Below are 21,049 nucleotides of genomic sequence, written 5' to 3'. Positions count from 1 at the left end.
AGCCTCTCCTGGGTCTGCGTTCTTTGTACATTCGCCTAATGGACAACAGGTAAACCAGTGCCAAGCATGTGGTGGAGAACTGCCAGCGAGGGCTTCAGCCAAGATGATTAATTCACACTAATGATCAGTTGTCCCAGAATAAGTTCTTCCCTGTCAGAGATCACCAGGGATTTACGGAATGAAAGGCACCTGTACCTGCCGCCCCCACCTTGGACCCATCTTTTACAGCCTGTAGTATACACTTTAAAAATGAAATTTGAAAAACGAATGTACTATGTTCTACTTCAGAAGCTGACCAAGGTGTGGGTCACACGTAAAATTCGGCATGCATTTTATTAACTACATGTACGAACTACCCATTGTTGAGGATGACACTATCTACAAACACACAAACTCTAATATCTAGCACCGTATCTCCAAGAACACTGGTGTTTTATATACAGGTACAGCTTACATTTAGAACTACCACAGAAAGGAATATACCACTGAAATAGACCAAAATATCAATTTTTTTTTAACATTAAAGTTGGAACAGATGAAGCGGGGGTGTAGGGGGAATCCGCTCAACCTTAAAGCACCAAACTAAAACCAATCTTGTTTCCGTCTGCTGGTTGGAACAAGGGAGATCCAGTAATGAGTCCTCAAACATCATAAGCCTCTCATGAGTGTAGAAATTACGTGGTTTCCTCTTGTTATGTGTACTTTGAGATCTAAGAGCAATGATGGGAAAATTTGACTCCTACTGGCAACCTTCATTTACCTTGAGGATTCTCATTCTACTTACCAAAGAGCCGTGAACTTGCCAGTGAAGTGGCAATCAGTGGTCAAGTTCTGTGAATTGTAGCTTTCCTACTTCTTCCTCCAGCCTATCTTGTTGCTTTTAGCAGAAGACTGCTGTGAGCAAGCTGGGCATTTGCCATAGAGGAAGAGACCGTTTGTAAGTAACTGGAAAGAATTTATGACCAGGGCTACTTTTCTTTTTGAGTTTTAGGCTATGGTCTGTGGTCTGCAGCTCGCTGCTTCCGTCTCCTCCTGCCTGAGCTGGGAGGGGCTCCGAGGGGGGGAGGTCAAGAGCACCTGTCCAGCCGGTAGAAGACAAGAAGGACAGAACTAAAGAGGGAGAGGGTTAAAAGCCATGACTGACCAGATTTTCTCTCCTTATCTTGGTAACTGGCTGGCAGCCAACTGTTCGTTTAATCTTTTGTCTGCTCTAGAAGGAAAAGACATTTTGCTTAGAGAAGCCTCTCCTGACAGCATGGGGTTTGTCTTAAAGAGAAACACAGCAAAAAAACATTATCAGGGGCAAACACTTTTTTTTTTTCTTTTCCTCAGGACATGGGGGAGGGCAGTTGTGAGAGAAAGAAGCAGTCCAGTAGTTTAAATTGTTATTCTCTGTGTTTCATCCCAACAACCTCTGAGGATTTTATTTTGGAAAGTTCCAATTACCAGATGATGCATAATTCTTCCCTTCCAAATGGTGTATTTCAGACATTTTTAAGAGCATTTTGGCAAAGTCTGAGAAAGAATGCCTAATTTAATTTTGTAAATTATTCTTCAAGATAGTATGAAAAAAATCTTGTGAAGTAACTATCTAGCTTAATTGGCTAATTATGTATAAAATAAGGCAATGTTAGGCACCTTATAATTTTATAGGTAAAATTTTTTTTAGTGTTTTTTTTTTCCTGCTGCAATCGGTGGAGAGTATCGATAAGATTGAATATGTCCCCAAAGATGGGTTGTATTGGGTGCTTTTTGGATAAGAAATTTGAAGTTGATATCCCGTCATCTCTAAATTGAATTGGAATTGGGGAGGAGACAGAAAAATACCTTTCTGTCACTCCTACCTTTCACTTCTCTCCTTCCCTGCTTCCATGGGCCCCCAGGTTCCTTTGGATCTGTCAGCTCTGGGTGTGGGAGGGGGCGGGGATGGGACAGGGGAAGGACCAGTGGGACAAGGGGAGGGGTTGTGAGACAGGTGGAGGCAGGGGCCTGATGGCAAGAGGTAGGCAGGGAGCTGCTGTTTGTGGTGTCTTCGAGAAGATGGACCCTCAAATCACAGAAGCCATAGAAGCCCAAGGCTTGCTCCTTATTACTGACTTCCAAGCTTTTTGAAATTGTGTGTCAGTGAAAGCACCTGCGACTCCTTGGCAAACTAGATGCTTTATTATTTTTAAATAAGGAAATCATTAAATTGGAAATCACATCATTTCAAAGTCTGGTTTGTCTGGCCCCTGGATTTTAATGGGATTTTTACTGCACATATGAAGTGGCCTTGGCAAAAGAACACATCCTTTAAAAACATTTAGGGAAAGCTATTGCGCATGAGGCTCTGTGAGGCTAATGATGACTTTTTTGTGTGCTTTCAGATTTTTAAATGACAAAACAGTATGTGCAGTAAAACCTCATTAAGTTGATAGTGTTTTATTCAAAATAGCACAAAATTTGAAGCACTTACTATCTCGAGCTAACTAGAGGCCCTATTGTTCATTAAGCAGAAAATGTCAGCAAAGCAGACTGCTCTTAATTCAAAGGTCCTCTTTCCCAGTCTCCTATTTTCAAAAGGTTTTCACCTTTGAAAAATCCAATTTGCTGTAAGAACAGACAATGACTAAAATGGGGAAAAGAGGAAATTTTTATAAAGGAAATTGGTGAGTCGTGGTACCCCGGAGAATGTTGTGTGCTGTTACGTGAACTTACCACACTCAGGTTCTGGTTCCATTTTGATTTGGGATTTTGGCAAACAAATTTCTCTGATACACTCTGAAGGGGTTGAGCTTTAAAAAATAAAACAAGAAGTTCAGTTTCAACAAAATATTTGGAGACACATGTGTTTGAAATCCTGTTTCCTACCCAGGTAAGCATTTCTACTCAAAGTACAGGATCTTGCCACTTTGAACTGTTATGACCATGACAGACGTTCAAGGTGATACCCCTTCCCCCATAAGAGGCCTGGACACACGGGCCATTTCCACCCAGGTGTCCTTTGAGGACAGGTCACTACAAGAGTTTGGCAATAAATTGGTATAATAAATTTATGACTATTAATTCGCTTTATACACTTTAGTAGAAAAATAAATGACAGTGCAAGGGGAAACTGCAGCCCACATGTCTTGTCTGAATTACCACACATTGTAGGGAGGGTGGAATTGACACGACTTTCACGGACATACTGAGTCAACAGGCCAGCTCAGTACTGTCTGCATCTATACCCATCTCCTTCCCTAAATTCTGAACGTGGTGATCCCAAGTTCCCACGCAGACTTATTCATAGCCCACACACACTGCTGTTTACCTCTCCCCCTTGAGAAGCTCATGACCCAAAATGATTTCAGGGTTTGAGATGTGAAAGAACCTTCCTCTGTGTTAACCCTGGGGATAATTTAGGCTTCGTAAAGTCTTTCCCAAAGCAATGTATTTCTGTAGCAATACTTAGGATATGTGTGACCTGAACACTTTCGTTTAGGATTGTTTGAAATAGGTCAGATTCTTGCCTGGCATTGTGAAACCACCGTCTCTATTTCTGACTCTCCTGTATTTCTCTTCCACATCTGCAGGGAGCTTAAAGGCTTTAGGGAGAGCCACAGGTGGAAAAGACACATGGGTGAGCCTGCAGGAAGGAAAAGGTTTAGCCTGCCTCACTCGCTCCCCACGTGGAGGTCATGGGTCTTGTCTATGATCCTGTGGACACAAAAGAGATTTCTAATGGGCACATCACTCTTGATTGGCAGTGTGAGTTTTGTAAACTTTTGGCCACTCCCGCTCACCTTTCTTTTTTTTCTGGAAATACTGTTTGACCAAAAAGTCCTATTTCGAGGATTCTTATGAGCATCCCAATTCAATCACAAAGGGAAAATTGTAAAATGGTGGCATGCTTTCTGTCTCACTATTATTCGAATAGGAGACAGAAAATAGTTTTAGTGTCAACTGACAATTTTCCATTTGCATGGAATGACCTGGTCCCAGCCCCAGCCTCATGGATGTGTGTTATTTCTCGAACTTTTCCCTTGGACTACCTTCCCATTCCAAACATGCCCTAATATCCTCTTCTGCTTTTCTGGATCCCTTTCGAGGATCTAGAAACCCTCTTGGTATTTTAACTACATGATGCCCTTTGCCTTAGTTTCCATAATAGTCTCTTTTTTTTCCCATAATAGTCTTTACACCAGACTGTGGTCTCTTCAGTTTAGAACTTGACTCATTGTTCGGTCAGTCGGGTTCTGCTTCTTGGGCTCCGTGAATGATTTGGTCCGCTGCTTTTCTTTTGGTTGAACACGGGCTGTAGCCCTTACCCATAATCTCTTGACCTGAGGGCCTAAACGTCCTTAAGTTCACAGGCATCATCTTCCTTTTTCCTCAGAGCAAAAGCCAACAACGCTGTAGCTCTGGGGAGACAGACACAGGTCCAAAGTGGATAGCCCTTGTTGCTTTAAGAAATTTAGAGCCTAATAATTTCGGGGGGCGGGTAATTTCAGTCAGAATCCTCAAGTCCATGCGTTGCGGGCACATTTTTAAGGGAAAACTCCAGTTCCTACCTCTTCCATCAGTTTATCTTGTGGTGAGGAGGAGGTGTGCAAGGTCTTTGCCTGAAATGGCGTGGGTTGGCATTACCGGGATGGGGGGGGCAGTCCACGAAAAACAAAGCTGCTCCTGTCTCTGCACGGCGCAGGGTTCAGGTTTTGCCTTTGAGCTAGCTTCAAGGCAAAATGGCAGAATCACGAGAAGGGACAGTCTTGCCTTCGGTTCCACCCTCTGTGCCGGCTTCTGTTCCCGGCAGGTCTGGGTGGCTGTCTTCCTTTGGGGGCTTTTCCTTGCGGAAGACCTTCTTCAGCATATCCTGGATCTCCTTCTTGATGGTCTTGTGCATGTAGCCATAGATGTAGGGGTGGATGCAGCACTGCAGGAAGAAAAGCCAGATTATTATGGTGATCACCCACTGGGGCACCTTGGTTTGGACATCCACCCACACGGCCAGGACTGCTAGGAAGCAGTAGGGCCCCAGAGACAGCACGTAGGAGAAAATGATGAGGAAGATCACTTTCGCTGCTTTGCACTGGTAGCACCTGGGCAGAGGAGGGTCGTTGGCGCTGTTTCGACGACTGGGTGGTAGACTCTCTGGGATGTTCACAGCCTCGATGTCATCCTCGCTGAAATTGATGTCCTCCTCGCCAAACTCCATGTCATCTTCACCCAGGTCAATGTTGCACTGGCCTTCTTCGATGTGGACCTTGTCTGCCATCACGCCGCCGGCGGCTATGCCATCTTCCTCGCCCTCCATGCTGCCTTCCCCGGCCACCCAGATGCTTTCTCCGACCTCCTTGCTGCCCTTGGCCGCCGCACCACCTGCGCTGCTCTCCACGCTCCCTTCCTCGGCCTCCGAGCTGCCCTCCTGGACATTGACCTCACCTCCGTGCTGGCCTGAGGATGCATCCTTCCTCTCTCCCTCTTCATCCTCATTCTCCACAGGGTCCTTGGCTCGCACCTCCAGGCTGTGGCTCTTGGCGTTGTACAGCAGAGCGTGCTGCCGCCGGGCCGCGCCGAACACCACGGAGTAGCAGGCGATCATGACAGCCAGTGGGATGATGATGAAGGACACCACGCTGAGAACGGTGTAGCTGGGGCTGGCCCCCCAGATCATGGAGCAGAGGGCGTTGCGCTGGTCAAAGGCAGCCTGGCCCCAACCGTAGAGAGGGGGTGTGCTCTGCAGGATGGCCACGATCCAGGTGCCGTAGAGGAGCATGTACCCCCGGCGCGGGGTCATCTTGGAGGGGTAGGAGAGAGGGTGGATGATGGACAGGTAGCGATCCACTGACACCACCACGATGGTGTTGACACTGGCAAAGGCGAACAGGTGAGTGAGGCTCACGAGGGCGGTGCAGAAGTGGCTGTTGAGGGGCCAGAAGAGGGGCATGGAGGTGGCCACCACCCAGGGGGCCACGAGCGAAATCTGCAGCAGGTCAGTGACGAGGAGGTTAAAGATGAAGCGGTTGGTGACCTGCAGCAGTTGCGGCTTGCGCTGCAGCACCAGCGCCAGGACGATGTTGCCCACGAAGGAGGCGGTGAGGAAGATGAGCAGCACGCTCGAGCGGATGATGCCGTGAGCCAGGCTGATGGGCATTTTGGAAAGGGGCACGCACGTGTGGCTGCTGTTGCTCTCGCGTGTGCTGTTGGGGCAGGTGGACGTCATAGTGACGGAGGGCGGGCGGCCTCAGGGGCGCTCCTCGGACCACGCACCGCACCGCAGTCAGTGCCTGTGCTGGGGACGAAAGAAACACCCGGGCCGGGTCAGTCACCCCGCCGTGGCGCGGGAGAGGGCCGCTTCGGGGAGGGGGGGCGGGGGACCTCCTCCCCTGGACACCGGCCCCCACCGCGCCCTCCACAGCCACTTCTGCCCACGGGAAGGGCAGTTTCTCTGCACCTCCTCTTCCTTTCCCGGTCCCTCCGCCCCGCTCTTTCAGAGTCTCCGGGTCCCCCCCCACCACCCGCCGTTCCCGCGGGCTTGCGCGCGCCGCGTCTCTCCCACACGGTCTCTGCGTCTCTCCAGCGATCTCTGGCGCCGGCGCATGCGCGCGCGCGGTCTCTACTGTTTACGTGTCGCGCGCGCTCTCCTCAGTGTCCCGCACTAACGCACTTGTCCTGTGTCTCTTGGGGGTCTGTGGCGGTGTCTCAGCGGTTTTCTCCGACTCTCCGCGTCTCTCACTCTGGCTTCTGTCTCTCCTTCCCAGCGTCTCGCTAGCACGTGCGCGCAGTCGTTCTCCGTCACTCTGTCGTTCTCGTTCCAGCCTGTCTCTGTGTCACTCCCGTCTGTCCCTCCAGGTCTCAGCCAATTTCTCGGACTCAGTACCCCCTCACACGACCCCCGCCCCGTTACTCTTTCGCCGGCTCACTTTCTCTGCAGCTGTGTGCGCACGTCTCTCTCCGTCTCTCTCCGCCTGTCTCCCCGTCTCTCCCTCCGTCTCTTGCTGATGCGCTCCCGTCTCTCTCCGTGTCTCTGCCTGTCACGGTCTGTGTCGCTCTCTAGTGCGTGCGCTCCCCCGTCTTCTCCCCACGCGGCGTCGTCTCTCCCGGTCTCTGTCAGCCTAGCTCCCTGACAATCTCTGGGGTCCCCAGTGCACCTGTCCAGTATCCCAAGCCGCCTGCGTGTCCCTGTCGGTCCCCGTGTCTCCCCGAGGCTCTCGCTGCCGCGTCTCCCTGTGTCCCCCGCGCGTCTCCCCGCGGGTTCTGTCTCTCCGCGCGCTAAGTTTCCTCTTGACCGCGGTCTGCCTGTCTCTCGCCATTGCCTCGGAAGGTCTATGGCTGTCTCTCCTGGTTGTCCCTGTCTCTCGTGGCTCAGGCTATCTCGCCGGCGCGTGCACTTTGACAGTTGGGTTCTCTGTCTCTCCCTCTGTCCCTGGGACTCTCGCGGAACGCTTCCTTCGTATGTTTTTAGTGCGTATGCATCTCAGTGTCCCCCCGTTCGTCCCCGACGAGCCCTCACCTCGGTTTTTCTCTGCCCGGATCTCGATCTCCGATCTCTGTCTCTGGGCTGGCTATTTCGCCAGGCAAACCGGCTGCCACCCCGGCTCCCTCGGGCTCCGGCGGATCAATCCCCTAGTTTCTCAGGGGCGCAGCCGCCGCTGGGTGCAGGGAGGATGCCTCCTGCGACCCCCTCCCCGTAGCCTCCAGCCCGCCCGCTATCTCTCTATCTCTCTCGGCGGCCCGGCTGGGGAGGGAGAGCTCGGGGAGAGCAGGACACGAGGCAGAGGTGCCGGGCTGGTGGGAGAGTCTGAGAGAGGCAGAGCGGGAGACACCGGGAGGCAGACAGAGAAAGAGAATGAGAGAGACAGAGAGAGGGAAAAAAGAGACCCGGAGAGACAGAAAGAGAAGGAGAGACAGAGACAGGATGAGAGCCGCCCGGAGGGGCAGAGAAAATGATAGGGAGATGAGTGGGGACCACGAATGAGAGACAGCAAGCGAACGAGAGGCAGGGAGAGACAGAGACAGGAGAATCGAAGAGAGACTAAGACAGAGAGGATGGGGAGCAGAGGGGAGAGCGGGGGACCGCGCGGAATAAGCGCGAGGCCACCGGCGAGGGCTGCAGCCAGGCGAGCGGGGCGCGCGGGGGCTCGGCGCCGGCCGGAGCGGCTGCCGTCGGGCCGCGGCGGACCGGGCGTCCGGGGCGCTCGAGCGCGGGGCCAGGTGGGCGCCAGGGCCGCGGTGCCGGGAGCCGAGCCGGGCCGCTTACCTGTTGCTGGCGGAGGTGTCGCGCCGCGGAAGCTGCGTGCCGCTCCTTCGGGGACTCGCCGCGCTCGTCCGGGCTGTCTCCCGAGGCGCCGGCGGCGGGGAGCCCGCGGGGCGCGGGGCGCGGTGGGAGCGGGGCGCCTGAGCCCGCACGTCCGGCCCGCGCGCCGCGCTGCAAGCTCTGAGCGGCGGCGGGGGCGCGCGGCGTCTTAAGGCGGCGCGGGGCCCTCACCTTGCGGCGTCCCCCTCCCCTCGGCCCCCGCCCGCGCCGGTGACGCACGAGGCCGCGGGCGCCGGGAAGAGCGGGGCCCGCGGGTGCGGGGTGCGGGGTGCGGGGTGCGGTGGGGGGGGCGCTGCCGCGGACCGCGCTCTGGTCTTCTCAGCCCGGGGCCCCAACTGGGGCGGCCTGAACTCGCCAGCACCTCACAGAATGGGGGATTGTCACCCGGACAGATATTCCTGCAAACCTGTGCCTTCCTGGCCCCCGGATTTCGGCCAGGCCCCGGCCACATACCTGCACAGTTCTTCCAAAGAGGAGCAGAAACCTGGGTCCGAGCGTCGGGCCACGACCTTTGAAGAACCCCCGCCCCCTCACGTCCACTCTCCTAAAGTAAGAACCACCCCGGGCCCCAGAGAGGAATCGTGACTTTGAGGTCCCCAATTTTGCAGTTTTTTCTAGCTCCCAGCAAGGGCTAAACAGTAGTTCCTTTCCTGTGGGTTTTGGGATCATTTGGTCAAAGAGAAGCTGCTTAATTGTCCACTATATTATTTGACGGAAGTCTGTCTATAAGTCCGCCCCCCACCCCACCCCACCAGGTACTGTGGTACTGGGTTAAGCTGTTAAGTCTCGTTTTATAGAGACAGAAGCCAAAGCTAAGAGAGTACCCAAATTGCTCAACTTCAAGTAAATGCTGCACCAGCTTTATTAACCAAGACTTTCTGCTGTATCCCAAACATACGGAGTGTTTGCTCTGTATCATTGCCTGGGCAGACACCAGGACATAGGCTGTCCCCTCCTCCCCCCAAATAAAAAAGGAGGGCCAGGCTTGGGAAGGTATCCCATATCCCAGTTCAGGAGTCATTTGCATCCGGTTTCCAAGGGCTGAGGAAACGTTTTTAGATAGGAACGAAGGGAAAACATGTTCTGCAAGAAGGAGGCACTGGCAGAGATCTGACTGCTGGAGAGAGCCAGGTGCCAAGAGAGGCTGCAGCATGGTGAGTGTCAGGAGGTGAGCTAGAAAAATGGGGCTGGGGCAGGGGCAGGTCCCGAGGGACCTTGAATGCCAGCCTGGGGACTTTGGAATGTATCCTGAGATCCCTGGAGGGCTGGTGAAGATTTGTGTTATTACGAACAATTTCAAACTTACACAAGTGTCATGAGAATCATAAGATAAACCCCATGTTCCCACCATTCAGCCTTAGCAATGATAAATATTTTGCCATTATTGTTCATTGATGGTTTCTGTGCAGGGCGATGTGATGAGATTTCTGTTTTTCCAGGGTCTTCTAAGAAACAGGGCAGAGGTGGGGGAAAATGAGACATTGAATGGACAAAGAGCAGAAAGGAGGCTGTGACAGGGGACAAGTTGGGTCTTGATAGGTCACACAGAGGGAGCTGAACAGAGAAACCCATGGAAAGGCAAAGTTGGCAGAGCTGAGGGATAAGGGCAGGAGATGTTGGAGAGGGTCTAGAATGAGCACAAGATTATGAGTCCATTGATGGGCTAGAGAGAGATCCCCCTACTATTGTATCCCATGCCTCCCAGACAAGGAGATGAGGCAGGTGTCTGATCAGGCTCCAGGACACTCTTTGGATTTTAAGTCCTACATTTGCTGTAGATCATTTGTCTTTTTTTTTTTTTTTCCTGCTAGGCCTGATTTTATCTTCCCAAGGTTGGATGGTATAAATCTGGTCGTTTTTCCTGGAGACAGTTTCCATGATAATCGCTCACAGTTATTAATTTCTAACTTCATGCTGGCCATGGTGCAGAATCCGGGGTGGAACGCACTGTCAAGTGACAGTTCTCCCAGACTCCGGTCTTTTAGAATTACTTGGGAGACAGTCAAGCTGTGACAAGTGGCTGGAGACCAAGGCCAGTTCAGTTCATCCTGCCCTTTCCTCCTTTCCACTGTGGTCCCAAGAGTTCCCTGGACTATCAGGACTCATCAGGGACAGGGCACAGACCTCAAGGTACATATTAAAGGTGGGTGCCTCAGAATGGCAGGCACGTGGAGCCTGCAGCTGCACCCTGGGTGGTAAGCAGGATGAGGGGCGAGGAGGAGCCCTAGTGGAGGCCAGTCTGCCTGCAGGGGACAGCAAGAAAGCCAAGGAAGCTCTGGGAAAGAAATGAAAGTCACTTTTTTTTGTGTGTGTGCAGGGAGATATTGAAGGGTTATAAATCCTCAGGTGCCTGTTTTCTCTTATTTCTTCCAGGCATGAACAGAGTTGGTGTCCTTGAATTTCAAAGGCATTCGAGTATCAGCATCCCAACTGGAGGTATGTGGGGGGCCTTGGAGAATGTGGATTTGGCTTCAGGCCCTGCAGGCTCTGATTCTGATGGCCTTGGAAGAGCCCTTCAACTAACAAGCTTCCTAGATTCTGGAGAGGTTCTTTGGGATGAGACAGGGAGAGTTTGGGGGTGATGGCGCAAGAAGTCACCTAGTCCTTTTCCCTACCTTCATGCTTCTGTGGCAGCAGAAGTAAGCTTGGGATAATGCTATTAATGAGGCAGGTCTAGGGAGCAAGAAGCTACTAGAAGAAAGAGCTCAAGGGCCTGGTGACAGTGACGCACAGCAACAGTGGCCAGCAGCATGCCAGCCTGGTCTTCCCAGACTTGGTCACCTCATTGGACTGCCCTCATGGATGTACCAGCTGCTGCGTGAGGGAAATCACAAGCCCACGACCCAACCCAGGTATTGGTTCTGCTAACCAGGGAGGTGCAAGGGTCCTTGAGGGCCTATCATGCGCCAAGCCCATGTTTGTTTCATCCTCTTTAATCCTTGAGGAAACTCTGCAAGTTAGAGGTTAATACAGTATTTTTAGAATCCAAGTTATCATATATCATTAGGGGGGAGAAAAGCTGCAAATGTAATTGTCACGTCCCTCGTAGCAATATACCTGTTGATTTTGAAGATGCTAAAATGTAAAAAAAAAAAAAAATTAAAAAAAGTACTTTAGAATCAGTGTATGATAGTACCATCCCCGTCCTTACAGAGAGGTTAAACAACTTACCCAAGGCCACACAGCAAGTACGTGTTGCTGCTGGGAGGTAAAAACCACTTCTACCTGACTCCCCCATAGGGACATTTCCTAGATTGCTTCTTGGAAGGCTCAAGAGGCGAAACAGAATGACTCCCAGGGGTCCAGCTCAGAAAAACATTTGGAATCCAGGTGAATTGCCAGAATTGCGGGAAGACAAATGCAGGCGCGGTGATAATGGCTTCTCTTAGTGGGATACATGGCTCCCATAGGTGGTGAAATGACTAAATTAGTTAATCTAAATTCTAAGACACACTCCTTCTTGCTTTGCAAGTTCATAACAAGTCAGTGGGGAATAATATATGGTTTTGTTCTGGAGTGCCTTGGGGGCACCCCATGGGGGGTGTTTTAAGTTTTTCCGTATGAGGAGCTACTTTGGGATCCACTTTAGGCCAACCCTAGGGGTTGTGTTTGCAAAATCCAAAGGAAATTAAGTACCATCTGGGTGTGAGCTAATATTGTCCACTCTGCGGGCTCGGGCAGGACAGAAGGTCTGGATTTTAAAGCTATGTCTATCCAAATCAAATGGTTTGAAAGAGAATATTGGCAGAAAATAATTGGATGGGTTAGAAATGAAGAGCAGGAGACGTGATTTCTAGTCCTAGTTCTGTGGCTAACTTGCTGTGTGACTATGAGAAGATCCCCTCCTCTCTCTGTTCTCAGTTTTATTAATCCACCAAATGAGGGGAGGGGAGTGTTAGATAATCTCTAAGGATCTTGTCAGTTTCTGACTTTTGATTCCAGCTACTTTCTATCAGGGTGTTATTAAAAATCCCTCAAACCAGTCCAACTTAAATATTTAAAAACTGAAATCTGGACTTTTGCTTCTGGCCATGAAGGAATAACAAGGACTAGATTTACCCTTCCAACTCAAACAACTAAAAAAGTGGACAAAATCTATGAAATAATGATTGTCATACACTGGGAAACAGGAGGTACAGACGGTAATCCTCAGGAAAAGAAAAATGAATGAGGTAAGCCCAGTTCGCTACATAGAAGGGGTTTCCAGACAGGGAACCCAGGCTGAACCTGAAAATCTGCCTATAGTTTAGAATTCAGGGAAGTGAGGGTGGCTAGATTTTACCAGGTGATATAGTAGAGAGGACCTTCTGAGAGAGAGAGAACGAGAGAGAGAGAGAGAGAGCAAGAGAGAGCGAGAGCAAGCATGTGCTCCAGGGATCTGTAAAAGGCACCTCTCAAATTTTTGACCAAATACTGATCAGCACATGTGAGAAAACTACCTGTGGCTGGGGAAAGAATGACTCAAAAGGAATAAGTGGAGTGATTTCTAGAGCTCACACATGTCTGGGTATAGTCCAGTTTCCCAGACGAGAGAGGACACTTCATAACATACAAAGGCATCAGACTGAGTACTCAGAAGATTTCCTTAGTGGTGCAGCTAAATTAACCTTAGTCGAAAGTTGGTTCTGATCCACACAGCAAAGCTTAAAATCAAGCTTTGAAAGGATTGAACACTTCCCAACTATCTTTACCACAACTCAGAGCAAGGTCCAAAAATATTTAAAGGAGTACAAAAATTATCTAACACCCAACAAGATATTTGCAAAGTCTAAAATCCAATAAAACATTATGAGGTAGGTAAAACAGGAAGCTATGACCCCTAATGAGAAGAAAACTCCTTAAATAGAAACAGACACAGAACATAGGATTGGTAGACAAAGACATTAAAATGATTAAAAATATATATTTCATATGTTCAAGAAGGTAGAGGAGAGCATAGACATGTTAAGGAGAGACACAGAAGAGAGAAAACAGACTCAAATCTTACTTCTAAAGATAAAGAATGTTAATGTTTGGGATAAGAAATACACTGGGTGACATTATTCATGTGTAAGATGCTGCAGAAGAAAACTTTAGTGAACTTGAAGACATAGCAATAGAAACTGTCCAAAATGAAACTGAGAGAAAAAAGAGAGAAATGAGCAAAGCAGCAGTGAGCTGTGGGACAACTTGGGGTATAACTGAAGTCCCCAAAGGAGTTAGGGAGACAGAAATATTATTTGAAGACATAATGGCCAAAACTTTGCAAAAGGTAATAAAACGATAAACCCTCAGATCCAAGAACCTCAACAAAATTCAAGCAGAAGGGACATGAAGGAAATCATATCACAGCAAATTATAATGCTTGCTTCTCCATATAGTTGGTGAGGATTTGGAGAAACTGTAACTTTCATGTACTGCTTTTGGAATGTAAAAGTGGTTTGGTTAAAAAAAATGCTAAACATACACCTACCATATGACCCAGTGTTTCCACTCCTAAAAGAAATTAGAACATTTGCCTATGCAATGATGTACATGAATGTTTATAGCTCCTTTATTTGCAATAGATTAAAAACTGGAAACAGTTCTAACGTCTACCAACAGGCAAATGGTATCTTCACACATTGGAATACCATTCAGTGAAAAGAGAACAAATTGTTGATATAGATACGAGAACATGGATGAATGTCAAAATAATTATGCTGAGTGAAAGAAACCACACATAGAAAAGTACATCCTGAATGATTCCATTGACATCATGTTTCAGAAATGCAAACTAATCGAAAGTGACATAAAGCCAGTCAGGGATTGCTTTGGGATGGGGGAAGGAAGGAAAAGGGAATGAATTACAAAAGGGATAGGAAGAGTCTTTTGGAGGTGAGGCAAATATTCATTATCCTCATGCTGGCGATGGTTGATGGTTTCATGGGTACATACCTATGTCAGAACTCATCAGGTGGTACTCTTTGGATATGTGTGGTTTAATCTACTTCTATTATACCTGAATAAAACTGTAAATATAAAAGAGCTCCTGGGAAAGAAAACCCCAAGGCCAGTGGTTTGTGTCCCCAGGATCCCACCTCCAGCATTAGTGAGGGCTTCCAATGTGTACCTAGCACTTCCCCTCTCCGAGCTCATCTAATGAGCTCTGGGACACAGGTGCTGCCATCAGCTCCATTTAATACGTGTGGAACCAAAGCCTTAGAAAGGAGCCATGACTTCCTCAGAGTCACTCAGGAACAGGCAAGGCTAAAATTTGATTTAGGACAGAGTCTGACTTTACAATGTGGATGCTTGGCCACTACAAGATTTTGCTTCCTTATTCTTTTTTTAAAAAAATATTTATTTATTTGAGAGAGAGAATGAGAGAGAGAGAGCATGAGATGGGGGAGGGTCAGTGGGAGAAGCAGACTCCCTGCTGAGCAGGGAGCCTGATGCAGGACTCGATCCCTGGACTCTAGGATCGTGACCTGAGCTGAAGACAGTGGCCTAACCAACTGAGCCACCCAGACGCCCCTTGCTTCCTTATTCCAAGCAATTTTTAAAACATATCACTGATGTGCAAGGAACTTTATACACCTTATCTCATCTAATTTCCTAATAGTCTTATGAGATGGGTGTTGCCAATATTCCTTATCTTATAGATGAGAAGACTGAGGTTCAGAGAAGCTAAATAATTTGCTGAAAGTCATGCCAGTAGCATGTGGAAAAGGTCAGAGCTCACTCTCTAGTGGCTGCTTCGCTCACTGTCCCTCCCAGAGCAGGAAACCCTCTGGTCTTTGGAACCAGCTAAGTCAACTTGCCCAAAGGCTCAGGAAGTTTCACAATGTGACCTTGGTCCAGTTTCCAGGGCCAGGATCCCTGGGCAGTCCTATCCCATTCAACAACATGTATTCCTTGAGTGGGAGGCTTGGGTGTTAGAACTGACCCATTGCTAATTAGTAGTGAATATTCAGAGCACCAAATACTTCAAGCCTCCTGACTCTGCGTTCAGTGTCAGGGTTTGTGGAGTTTTCAGAGGTTGATTTAGAGTTTGTTTCTCACTGAGTTAAGACATTTGGAAGTTTGACTTCATCAAACAGTACAAACACGGAGCTCAATGACAGTTAAGAATCAGAGGAGAGCTTGGGAGCCAGTGGGTTGACCGGAGAAAGTCAATCCTCATGTTCTCAGATGCCTTCCTTGAACAGTTCATGTTGCCCGTGGGTTGTAGCGATGTGGCCAAAATGCTTCAAAATGGAGGCTACAGAAACTAGGATTATGTTTCCGCATTTGGGAAAATATAGCTGCCGTGCTCAGGTATCAGCCTTGGAGGGGGAAAAAAATCAACCTCTTCAAGCCAAATTGTAATGGCCATATATATTTTTGAGTTTTTGCCCATATGAAGGAAAAAGGTGACACTTTTCTAGAAGATGCTTCTGTGAAATTCTTCATAAGGAGTCTTCAGTGGTTACAGTGAAGTACCTGGAGACAGTCCGTACCAGTGTGTAAGATCTGACTGTTAAGTTTTCAGGAATTTTCCAAGTGCTCATGAAAAGTGAAATTAAATAAACCTCCCGTTAAATGAACTACATTCAAATGCAAGTAATATATACTCAAAACACATCACTTCCTAATTATTTTATCACCTTTTACTATGACCTGCGATCCCAAGGTTATTTACGTCCATTATATGTGTATGGTGCCAATTTGTTATCATGGTGTGCTTTCTACACATCTCATCCCAGCCCTGCACCCGCTGATACCACATTGGTCACTCAAAACGGGCCAAAGGAATATTTTCCCCATGGATATCATCAAACACTGCAAACTAGGACGTTTTTCTCTGAGATCCAGAATTTTTTTTTAAAGATTTTATTTATTTATTTATTTGACAGAGATGACAAATAGGCAGAGAGGCAGGCAGAGAGAGAGGGGAAGAAGCAGGCTCCCTGCTGAGCAGAGAGCCCAACGCGGGGCTCGATCCCAGAACTCTGGGACCATGACCTGAGCCGAAGGCAGAGGCTTTAAACCACTGAGCCACCCAGGTGCCCCTCTGAGATCCAGATTTAACATTAAGCCTTGACCAACACATCACTGTCTGTAGAAAGCATTCAATTTTTTTATATAGCTTTATTGAGTTATAATCCCCATGACATACAGCCATTTAAAGTGTACAATTCAATGGATTTTAGTATGCTCACAGATATGTGCAGCCATCACCACAGTCCATTTCTGAATATTTTTATGACCTCAGAAAGAAACCGCACACCCTTCAGCTAATAGCCCCTGATCTCCCCACTCACACCTCTCACCCTTAACCAAACACTCATCTCCTTTTTGTCTCTATAGATGTATCTATTTTGGACATTTCATGTAGTCTTTTGTGACTGGCTTCTTTCACTCAACATAGTGTTTTCAAGACTCATCCATGTCGCGATATGTATCAGCCCTTCATTCCTTTTTTATGACCAAATAATATTTCATGTTGTGGATAAATCACCATTGCTCATCTGTTCATTAGTTGATGGACACTCACACTGTTTCAACCTTTGGGCTCTTGTGAATAGTGCTTCTGTGAACATTCACCTACAAGTTTTTGTCTGAACACTGTCCTGTTCTCTTGGGTATATGCCGTGGAGTGGAATCGGTGGGTCACATGGTGATGCCGTCTAGCCCTGGATCTGCCAGATTGTTTTCCACGAGAGCCGCACCATTTTCCATGCCCACCTGCAGTGTATTGGGGCTGTGATTTCTGCACGTCCTCACCAACACTTGTTAATTCCCATTTTTTGACTCAAGCCATCCTAGTGGATGGGAAGTGGTATCTCCTCACGGTTTTGATTTGCATCTCCCTAATGATCTTTTCATGTGCGTGCTGCCATTGATATATCTTTCCTAGAGAAATGCCTATTCAGATCCTTTTGGAGAGCACTTTTTAAAATGTCTCTGATCCTCATAATAACCTTGCATGATTCCCATCTTCCAGCCGAGGTAACCGAGACCCCGAAAGATTGAGGGACTTGTTTAATTTGTGCCCACCTAGAAATGGAGCCGGGATCTGATTCCATGTGGTTCAGAAACCCATGTTCTTCCATTACGCCACATTGTTTCCATGATCTGGACCTGTTAGCTGATGCCTAAAGACTAAATACTCTTGTCCAGTGGATGTGCTTCTGGTTTTTGTCCTGGCTGTGTTACTGGGCCTCCACATTCTCATTCCTCAAAGGAAGAGTTTAAGTAGATGACCTCTATGTCACTCTATTGGTCTAATAGCAAAATTGGACCTTTCATTTTGTATGCAGATGTCCCCAGGATTTGTACAAAGGAGGCTTGATTGCTCCGTGTGTTATTTTGAGTGGTTAATGGGATTCTTTTTCTCAGTGCATTATGTCGCACTTGCCTACACTGACGCTCACCTGCTACTTTCCAGCCCACTCACACAGCCTCTCAGCATCTTCCTGCAGTTTAATCTAAAGAGCTTAACATGTTACTACCCAGAAGGGTTGGGTGTTGCCTGGAAACCTGAAGTTTTTACTAGGCTGACTTTCTTCCACATGATTTTTGAGTAAATCAAGTAAGTCACATCTTCCCCAGTCTTTGGGGTTAGGCCATAGTGCTCTCCCTAGAGAAAGTCGGGTTTATCCCTGTTTCCTGTCCCTGTGCCCATTGTTTACCCATGATGCAAACATGTTCTCAGTCCCTGGGAGATTTGGCACTGTATCTAAAAGCTTCGGTTTTCACATGCCCTTTTTAGTCATGCTTTTTACTGCTTAAAAATTTCTGATCGACGGGTCAGGCATGACTTTCTCTTGTGTAAACTGTTGTCCACCTGGCTATTGAGCTCATTCTTTGTTATAAAAATTATGTATTTCCCAGCCCGTGCCCTGGGACCTCTTTAGGACCCTACCTTAGCAATGGAACTCATGTTGTCAACGTGCCAGCCTTTGTCATGGGGGCCCTCGGGGAGGCCAAGTTGTCCCTTCTGGCCTAGTTTCATGGGGACACTTTCCCACTGACTTCTAGTGAAGGCTGCACTTCTAGCCCACTCTGTAGGCCTTGGACACCCACAGCATTTGCCACTATCTAGTCTAGGAACTTGGACACTTCCAGTGATATTCTTATGGTATTATCTGTTTACTTCTTGGCTTCTTAAGCATGGCTCTTATCTTACCTGTCAGTTGTCCTCACTGATGATCTTGCTGGCTTTCTTCCTAGCCCATACCTCGAGGGGCTCTTGGCTTTGGTTTTCAGGTACTTTGCCAGGTTTCTGTCCAGTTCCCTTGGTCCCTTCTGATTTTTAGTTTGCCTCTATCCTGCCACTCTTGGAGAGTGTCTTTGTTCCCTTTGCTTGAGCCACCTTCGGAGAAGGTGCTCTTTTCACACTGCCCATCTCTCTAGTACATGGCTACTTACTGCTAGAAGATAACTCTTTCCAAGTTTCTGGTATCTTATTTTATTTATTTTTTAAAAAAGATTTTATTTATTTGTTAGAGAGAGAGAATGCACAAGCAGGGGGAGCAGCAGGCAGAGGGAGAAGCAGGCTCCCTGCTGAGCGAGAAGCTCGATAACAGACCCCATCCCAGGAACCTGGGATCATGACCTGAGCTGAAGGTAGACGCTTAACTGAATGAGGTTTGTTTTTTTGTTTGTTTGTTTTTGTTTGTTTTTACCCTGGTATTTCAGTTAGATGTTTTCTAATTCATCTACAGCCTTTTGAGGTTCTTGACTTACTTAACTTCTTCAAATCCTGTCCTAGCTAATGCTCACATTTGGTGAGGGATCCCTTTGCTAGAATGAAGTAAAGAAGTGTGTGGATTTCTGTGGCTCTCCGTGTCCCACCAGGATGCTGGCCTTCGTTATTCTGGGATCAGCATTTCCAAAGGTTTCACTCGCAATGACCTGATCAGTACCTGTTACTAATTATAGGCCTCCATCTTCCATAGCGGCCCAGGGTGCAAGAGGAGGACAGATGAAACCAATGGGTGCTCCATGCCAATCTGTGGTGTCAGAGAATCTGGCTTCTGGCCTGTCTCAGCCACAGTTTCCATGTATGATAGTTAGAAGGCCATTTCCCTTCTCTGGTCTCGCTTTCTTCCTTTTCCTGAGGGGACAACCCACAGGAAGGACAGGAATCTATAACAGTTTGCATTACCACCTTTTTAATGTGCACCCTTGTCTGTGAGTAAGCAGTTAGACTGAGCCTTGGGCAAGAGTTTTGGATCCTTCCAGTATCTGAACCTTGGAGTCAGCATTTCCATCTGGATTGCTGGCTGTGGTTGGGCTGTCTGGCTCTGGAGGAAAAAGGGTCCTAAAATACCATTCTCAGTTCTACCAGGCCCTGCCCTAGACTCTGGCCTTCCAGTCTTTTCCACAATGGTCTGAGGAACACTGCTGACCAAGCCTACTATTTCTCTGAGAACAGTGATTCTTAACTTTTTTTGTTGGATCAGGGGCCCCTTTGAAAAGCTGATAAGAGCGGGGCCCTATCCACCAAAAAATGCACGCACCCAAATCTATACCCACACATTACACACACCAGTCTGAACCCAACTGTAGAGGGTTCATGATCTTTGAAGGCAGTCCACTGAGTCTGGAGTCTAGGGAGCCTTGGTTAACCCCTGCTCTAGAAAATGGCTCCTGAACTTGGGATCCTCCCTTGCAGCTTACTTGTGCTCAGACTTTATGACCAGTGTGGGTGATCAGCAAACCACCAGAATTGATCCAGAGCCTTGTCTGTATCTGGAAGGAGCCATTTCCCCTCGGACAGTAATTCTGAGGCTGAGAAGTTGTGCTAAGCTCTGCCAATAATAATGAGAGGAAATGAGGGCCAAGTGGGCCCATTCTTACAGCACCTCAGGTCAAGGGGCTTCTCTTGTGGGAGGCTTGCTGGCGGGTGTGAAATGGCTGGGAAGTGCTTCTGTGGTTGGCAAATGAGGAGAAGAATCCATGCTTTCTATTATACCTGTCAAAATCTGTGAAAAAAATGGCCAAGTAAAGAGTAAGGTGAAGAGGGAGGTATGTTCAGACGCAACGTGGTTGTTCCAAGGAGGGTGAAGGACTAATGGGTGAAATGAGGAGACTTAGAAAGCCAGTGACCTAAAAAAGAAGTGAGCCTAAGGACAAGGAAATGGAGGAGGAGAGGGAAAGTTTTTCCGCAGAACCTCTCTCACACGGATATTTTATTTCTTGATGGAGAGGGCATGATTTCTTTTTTTTTTTAAAGATTTTTTTAAAATTTATTTTACAGACAGATCACAAGTAGGCAGAGAGGCAGGCAGAGAGAGACAGGAGGAGGAGGCAGGCTCCCTGCTGAGCAGAGAGCCCGATGCAGGACTCGATCCCAGGACCCTGAGATCATGACCTGAGCTGAAGGCAGAGGCTTTAACCACTGAGCCACCCAGGTGCCCCGAGAGGGCATGATTTCTTTTGGGAGCGTGCGCTCATCTGTGCCATGGTGCTGTGGAGAAAGTTCAGGGGGATGCCGGGATCCAGAGAAGGTGCTGGGCAAAGGGCACTCGTGGTGTCAGGTGCATGCACATCCAGCCTTAACGTACCAGCGTTCGGTCCATTGTGAAGCGCACTGTCCATGCTGGAGGCCAGGCCGTCCGCACCTTATGTGGTGAACGTTTATGGAGAAGAACTACCTGAGATAGGGAGCCTGAGAGAGAGCTTGGGCTAGACTAGCACCATCAGAGAAAAGCTCCTTTGGAACCAACAGGCCGAAGAAAAAGGGGCCAACTAATTGGAATTAATTGTGTCAGCCTTGGGTATCTGCTTGGCATCTGGAATTTACCCTTGGCATTGGCCCAG

At 48.2% G+C, this 21,049-nt stretch overlaps 1 protein-coding gene across 1 annotated transcript; it reads right to left on the bottom strand.

Moving 5' to 3' along the window:
* Positions 1 to 4,630: 4,630 nt before the first annotated feature.
* GPR101 (G protein-coupled receptor 101) lies at positions 4,631 to 6,184 on the bottom strand. Its single transcript, XM_032841434.1, has one exon. It carries the CDS (start codon positions 6,182 to 6,184, stop codon positions 4,694 to 4,696), a length of 1,491 nt encoding a protein of 496 aa, XP_032697325.1. The 3' UTR covers positions 4,631 to 4,693.
* Between the last annotated feature and the right edge of the window lie 14,865 nt (positions 6,185 to 21,049).

This window comes from Lontra canadensis, unplaced genomic scaffold (assembly GCF_010015895.1).
Source record: "Lontra canadensis isolate GAN:19392208 unplaced genomic scaffold, GSC_riverotter_1.0 scaffold123, whole genome shotgun sequence".
Lineage (NCBI taxonomy): Eukaryota > Metazoa > Chordata > Mammalia > Carnivora > Mustelidae > Lontra > Lontra canadensis.
The sequence above is the reverse complement of the archived record's forward strand: the minus strand, read 5'-3'. Positions and strand labels throughout refer to the sequence as shown.

Bases quoted from the DNA above. Each gene is read 5' to 3' on its own strand.
- GPR101 (XM_032841434.1), bottom strand. From the start codon at position 6,184: ATGACGTCCACCTGCCCCAACAGCACACGCGAGAGCAACAGCAGCCAC.